General features: G+C 41.8%; 2 protein-coding genes across 3 annotated transcripts; both read left to right on the forward strand.

Moving 5' to 3' along the window:
* The first annotated feature begins 2 nt into the window (after positions 1-2).
* Positions 3-1573, forward strand: saysd1 (SAYSVFN motif domain containing 1). The gene is made up of 2 exons (XM_030406112.1): positions 3-495; positions 847-1573. The coding sequence occupies exons 1-2, from the start codon at positions 271-273 to the stop codon at positions 1168-1170; spliced, it is 549 nt and encodes a 182-aa protein (XP_030261972.1). The 5' UTR covers positions 3-270; the 3' UTR covers positions 1171-1573.
* Positions 1574-2055: 482 nt separating this feature from the next.
* bpnt1 (bisphosphate nucleotidase 1) lies at positions 2056-6811 on the forward strand. 2 transcript variants are annotated; one of them, XM_030406109.1, is made up of 10 exons: positions 2056-2545; positions 3007-3128; positions 3277-3381; positions 3494-3601; positions 3753-3801; positions 4871-4954; positions 5120-5211; positions 5286-5483; positions 5904-6009; positions 6161-6811. In XM_030406109.1, the coding sequence occupies exons 2-10, from the start codon at positions 3009-3011 to the stop codon at positions 6310-6312; spliced, it is 1014 nt and encodes a 337-aa protein (XP_030261969.1). In that variant the 5' UTR covers positions 2056-2545; positions 3007-3008; the 3' UTR covers positions 6313-6811. The 2 variants fall into 2 exon arrangements, with proteins under 2 accessions (XP_030261969.1, XP_030261970.1); XM_030406110.1 differs by lacking the exon at positions 4871-4954 and having other exon boundaries at positions 2170-2545.
* The last annotated feature ends 66 nt before the right edge of the window (positions 6812-6877 follow it).

Raw genomic sequence — 6877 nt, forward strand, 5'->3', positions numbered from 1 at the left:
TGCGACATGACTTCCGGCTTTCAGGTAGACGCGGATGTAAACGGTAAACAACCGGCCTGATAAGCTAACAACGAGGAGAACTCTTTCCAAAATGAAGTTAAAGTTAGACTTATAGTGAACGTCATTTACTGTAATTGTATTGAGATATCCTACGAAGCGTTACTGAAGCAAAACGGCTGTCAAGAAGTTTTAAATGAGTTGTACCGGTCGCTGTTTTGCCACGTTGCTACACCTGGTAACTTCAGTGTAACGTAACTGTTGGGCTTATCGATGGAGCAGAAGCTGGCAGAGTTCAGAGCTAGGCGACATGCTGAGAATATGGCTAAAAAGGATAAATGTGCTGGTCCACCATGTAGAACAGAGACGGTAGACGACGGGGTTAAAGCTCCTCAGACTGATAGAACAACAACACCACCAACAACGACACCTGACAGTCAACAGACACAACATCAGACAGAAAACAGCAGAGATTCACCTCAGAGCTCACCAAGGAAGGTGAGACATGATTCATAATCATAATAATGGTAGATTTTAATCAGTAAACAATCACCTTACTTCATAATACACCTGACCAGATCTCCAAAAGTTTGTCTTGGTTTTAATAACTTGATATCTAGTTGAAGGTTTACTGTTCCAAAGTACAGCACCAGTATGCAAATGGGGCATTTGGCTCTATTACTTATACAACTGGTTTTAAACTATCAAAGTACAGTACTTTAGCAGGTAACACAATCCTCTACATTCAACTAAAAACACCAAATCACTGGGACATACTATCTGTCGGCAATACACACGTGATGTTGAAACATATTGAAGTCACTGAACCTTCTTTTGTTTTCCCGGCAGGACCGTAGTGACTGGCTCCTGGACAGCTCTGTGGGAAGATGGCTTGCCTCGAGACAACTTGTCATCACAAACCTCACCCTGCTCAAAGTGCTGCTGTGGCTGGTGCTGCTCGGTCTGTTTGTTGAACTGGAGTTCGGCCTGCCTTTCTTCGTCATCTCCCTCTTCTACTGGCTCTATGAAGGACTCCGTAGCCCAGCTGCCCGCGAGCCCGGAGAGCTGAGCGCTTATTCCGTCTTCAACCCAGACTGTCAGCCTCTGCTGGGCACTCTCACTGCAGAGCAGCTGGAGGGAGAGATGGGTTACAGGCCCCTGACTAATAGATGAAGTGCCTGTGATCTGCAGATTTATATCGAATACACAGACATTCGTGTCCTTTCACTCAGCAGGCACTTTAAACAACAATCACAATTTACTATTTCTATTGGGCTCCCTTGTGGTTTCTATTTCTGTTTCTACTTTGAAGCAGTTTAAAGGGTCAAAGATACTGACCATCACTTATGGTTTTGAAATTCGCCGCATCAAACAATCATCACTGTCACCGATTGCAAAATTAAAATCTGTCTTTGATATTGAACTAATCAACATATGTTTGGTGGAAAATGTGGGAATTGTATTTTGGAGTGAAATGGGGGGGAGGGGGGTAACAAAATGCTGCTTCTAATTTATATGAAAATGTTTACTTAATAAATGACTTCCCAAGTTTAGTAAATAATTCTGAAGTGTCAAACAGTATTGCGTCTTGTCTTGAGGCCTTGATATGTGAGTACAGATATTTTATTGAAATATTACTTTGGTATTGAGTGCAAGACTTAAAGTATCTGATATTTCATGTACTTAAGGATCAAAAGTAATTTCCAGGAAACAAGTGTAGTTAAGTATCAAAAGTACAAGTTAAAGTAAATTACGCATAGATTCACATGTATGTTTATGCTGCATACGATGAGTCAACTGATTACCCTCCTGGCTGATTATCAGATCTGCTATTCAGCATTTTTCTGATTATCGGAATCAGTGTTTTTGTGTTTTGATCTTAAATCTGATTGCCAATCAAATAGATTCACTTTAATAATGTGCTGCTTTGGCTCCAATGAAGTATACAATCTTCAAAGTAACGTGTAACCTAAGTTAACATATTGATGTAGTGAGTAAAACACAGTACAATATTTGCCTCTCAAATGAGAGAGTACATTGATTGAGTAAAATGTACTCGGTTACATTCCATCACTGCAAATGTGTAATGCGATTTTAGCCTCAGATAAACGTTTTGTAATTAGTGTGTGAATCGTCACCTTTTTTTTCCCCTTCAAATAGACTTGGCGGGCACTAGGACCCATTCGATGCCTTTTCGCACAGAGAACGCTCGAAGAAAGACGCTTCGCTCCCATGTACTTCCGGATTTGTTTAAGAGCCGTTAAACCGCTGCTTTTATCGTTTATTTAGCTAGGAGCGGAAATACTGGTATTTCTACTATGACATATTGAAGCCGGTGTAAGATTCCTCTTTATGTGTACAGTGGGTAAATAACTCGTCATGCTAGCTTGCTGGTTCAAGGTGCGATAGCTCGCTGTTTGGCTTCTACCAGGTGACTATCTTGAAAACTCTTTGGGTCAAAGGTCTTTACTCACTTCCTACATCTCCCAAATTCAACTTGAAGATCCTGTGAACGCTGTTTGCTGGCTACTTCTCCCTGCTCACATAAGTAAGTATTCACCTAACATCACAACTATTATATTGACTTCATATTGTTGGAGTAAGATCTCTAATTTAGCTAACCCTCAACAGTAGCATTTTAGCTAACTAGCCGGAATTGTATAGATATGTCTGCTTATTCTGTGTTTACAAGCTGTTTGTAGTTATCAGATGTGTGTGTGGGAGCAGACAGTACTGGCTAATGATTACGCTCATTGTGTGAAGTTGATCGGCTGATCCAGTCATCGCCACTTGTCATTCATTTGCTATCAAATATTCACAGAAGATAAGATGTAACTACACACAGCAGACAAACATGGGAACGGATGTTTAAGTTGTCAGTCAAACTGCAAAAAGGAGCTGCAGACTGATTTTTGGAAGATGCCCTCATTTCAGCTTCATCGTATTTTAAATTAAGGTTGTGGTTTGCTTGTCTCCACTAATAAACATGCTGCTGTCTCTGTCTATTAGAGATGTCTGGGAGTCCTGCTGTTGTTATGAGGCTGGTGGCCTCAGCCTACACTGTGGCTGAAAAGGCTGGAGCCATTGTGAGGAAGGTCCTTCACAGTGGAGAGCTTGGCATTGTGGAGAAGGTAGGATACATTTATTATTGGCATTTGAATCACAGAACAAGCACAATTACTTAAGAGTTTGTGCCATATGGACACGTTAAAACAGCGCATGAACACTGTGAGACGACTTGTTTGAACCATTTCTCTTCCTCTTTAACCTCCTGCACAGACTGGAGCTAATGATCTGCAGACGCTGGCGGACAGGCTGGCACAGCAGAGCATATGCGCGTCACTGTACAGACGTTTCCCTAAAATCACCATCATTGGAGAAGAGGTGAGTAGAGGACTGTTAACATGACGCCCGTGGACACTCACCTATACAGGTGATTCAAGTTTATAGAAGGAGAGAGAAAGACTGGTGTTTATGTGGGTCGAATGTTTATTAGGATCTCCCAGCTGAGGAAATAAAGGAAGATCTCATCGAGAATGGCCACTCAGAGGAAATCCTCCAGAAGACGTGCCCGGCAGAATATAGCGGGCTGAAAGAGGAAGAGGTAAGACCCAGAAATACAATGAATGAAGAATTTCAGTCACACATAGAAAGAGGGTTTAGAGATGTGCAGCTGTGTCTACATGAACATATTGCGGTGTGGACTGATCACACACTGTTAACTCTTACTGTGTGCACGTGTTTCTGAATCTCAGCTGGTCGTGTGGGTCGATCCACTCGATGGCACAAAGGAATATACTGAAGGTAGGTTCATTTTAATGTCCTTCTTCCTCCTGTTTTTCTGCACGTGTGTGTCAATTGAATCAAATCCCTTTCCCCTGAAAGCACTGCGGGCTGAGACATTATCATAAGTTACACAGCCCTTGATCAAGAAACTCCTTGAACAAACACATTTATCACTAATGTGACTCTACCCACTAGTATTGAAGGAATTAAAGAACACATTCATCAGCTACACTGCACCTTGAACCCTGCTCAGTAATATTTTATTTTTGAATACAACAGCAGTTCATAGTGTAACTACCAAGTTATGTTAGTCTCTCCAGTGAGTTAGCTGTTAAGGTCTTGTGTAGAGTCATGGTTCTAGATTTGCTCGGGTTTGTCGGTACTGAGCTAATTGAGCAGGTATCAGGCAGACATGATCCACATTAAATAGTTTGCTCAGCAATGTCAAGTTAAGAGACAGTGTTTCTCCGCTATCATTCATGTTGGACTGCCCCACTAAGTTTTTTTTTATGCCTCTCAGTTCATGGTACTGTACATAAAACGATTGCCTTGAGTTCCACATACTGTGTTACAGAATAAAAAAAAAAAAAAAAACATCAATAGTATTACCTGATTTCAAATGTTGTGTGAATTTCAAACAAAGTGCTTCACCCTGTCTGCTGTTTGCAACTCTGCACTGTGTGTGTAGCTGAGCCCCGCCCTCAGTCAAACAGACAGAGAGGAGGTAGACAGTGATGCAACCTGGTCATTATGTTTTTATAGTCCCGAACTCACAACAGCAAAATACTACAAAGATAAGCAAATGGAGGCCGAGGACAGGATTATCTTTCCATGGGTCTACACATTGTTTGTTTGCTTGTTGTCGGAAAACCCTGCCTGTTATGCCTTTTAATTAAAATCCTCGTTTTAAATGACATCAGATCTCCTTACCCTGTTGGCTGTAAAATGCGTTCTTCAGGCCGCTTCTTGGGGTTTGCTTTCTGGCTCTCAGAGCTTCGTTATCACTTTTACCTTTCTCTTTTCCTTCCTTATGTGTGCCTGCTTCTGCTGTCTACCTGTGTCTGTCGCTCTATCTCTGCTGACCCAGCGTCAAGGTTACTCCATCACCCAACAGGAGCCCTGACACCACACAAGGGGTCGGACACCTCTCAGCTTCACAGCACAGCTCTCTGTATGGGAAGGCAACCGCAGGAAACTGATCAAAAAGGATTACATTGTCAACTGTCCTTTTATTTCTGTCCACTTGCTTGTGGCCACATCAGAAATATTTCTGCAGGAGTTGAACTGCAGTAAAACCACTTTCTACAGCTAACATCCTGCCGATTTCTTATTGAAGGGCTCCTGGATAATGTGACAGTGCTGATTGGTATTGCATACGAAGGCAAAGCTATCGCAGGTGTCATCAACCAGCCTTTCTACAACTACCAGGTACGGACCACAGTAAATGATCCTGTGTCTGAGCATCTGTCACTTTGGTTAAAATCGAACGTTCTCCCTGTCAGCTCGGATCAGGAGCAGAACTAGGACGAACCATGTGGGGAATGCCAGGGTTGGGCGCCTTTGGATTTACACTGAAGGAAGCTCCGGGCGATAGACGCATTATCACCACCACACGCTCCCACAGCAACAAGGTGGTGACCGAGTGTGTAGACGCCATGGAGCCGCACGAAGTTATAAAAGTTGGTGGAGCTGGAAACAAGGTGAGATGGACATTTAGAGGTAGAACACTTTGAGATTGTCTAAAATGTGAACTCCAAACTGAACCAGGTTTCAGCTAAAGTTTCAGCTGAACCGGTTCCAAATCAGAGGTTGAACAGTGCACGCTTGACTAGTGCAAGTAGGTCATTTCTGTTGATGAATCTTTTGACTATTTTCTCGATTAATCGTTCAGTTGTTTGGTCTATAAAATGGCCAAATTGTGAAAAATGTCTATCAGTGTTTCTCAAGACGAAGATGACCTCCTCAAATTTTGTTTTTTTGACCACACCCCAAAGACATTCAGTTTACTATCATGAAGGTGTGAAGAAACCAGAAAATATTTACATTTAATACGCTCTCTTTAAAAAGTTCTCAAACTGATTAATTTAATTGGCTTGTTGTATCAAATCGTCTCTCTGCAGATAATCCAGCTTGTTGAAGGAAGAGCTTCTGCTTATGTGTTCGCCAGTCTAGGGTGCAAGAAGTGGGACACCTGCGCTCCTGAGGCCATTCTCACTGCTGTTGGAGGTGAAAAATCATCAGTTCTATAGCAGCAGATGCAAAAAAATGATGTGTCTTTGTAACTATAAAGAATGAATCAGTAGATTTAAAATATAAGCCTTTTACAGATTTTTTACAAAAGTATGTCTTTGTACTTCATCAATTTCTCTTTGTGCAGGTAAACTGACCGACATGCATGGCAATGCATACCGCTACGATGCTAACGTGAAGCACATGAACTCTGCTGGTGTTCTTGCTACGCTACGTAACCACGAGTACTACGTCAGCAGAGTACCACAGTCGGTGAGGCAAGCCCTGAAAACAGACTGAAGTCCGTCTTTGTCGTAGACAAAACACTAATGTCTGTCTGTGGTTCGCACATTAAAATCCATACAGAAGAGAGTTCCTGGACACCAATGCAGAAACCTTTGAAGTGTAAAGAAAAAGTCATCAAATCTATTTTGTATTTTTTTAAATACTATGATTTATATGGTGCTTTCCATTTGAACTGCAAAGTCAGAATTTCCCAATTTCCCATTCAGCAATTTCTGAAGTCGGATTTTCAACTCTAAGTTGAAAGTCAGACGCACCTCACCAACCCTGACCTCAAAATCCAAGATGGCAGCTCCAATCAAGTCAAACTGCATTGTTGTCAACTGGAATTGCTAGCACTGTCTAATCTGGCTAGTACTGGCTTTGTGACTCGTACAGGAACTCTGTCCACTCTGATGACGTCAGGAAAATGGAATGCACCAATAACCACATGTAAAGGTTAATTTGCAAAACCATATATAAATAAATCATTTTTAATACATCTCTATACCACAGAGTGAACTGTAGTTTTTATGTCATTCGGCATCACTCAACACTTCATAAACCACAACACAGAACCGGC

The sequence above is a fragment of the Sparus aurata genome, chromosome 22, assembly GCF_900880675.1.
Source record: "Sparus aurata chromosome 22, fSpaAur1.1, whole genome shotgun sequence".
Taxonomy (NCBI): domain Eukaryota; kingdom Metazoa; phylum Chordata; class Actinopteri; order Spariformes; family Sparidae; genus Sparus; species Sparus aurata.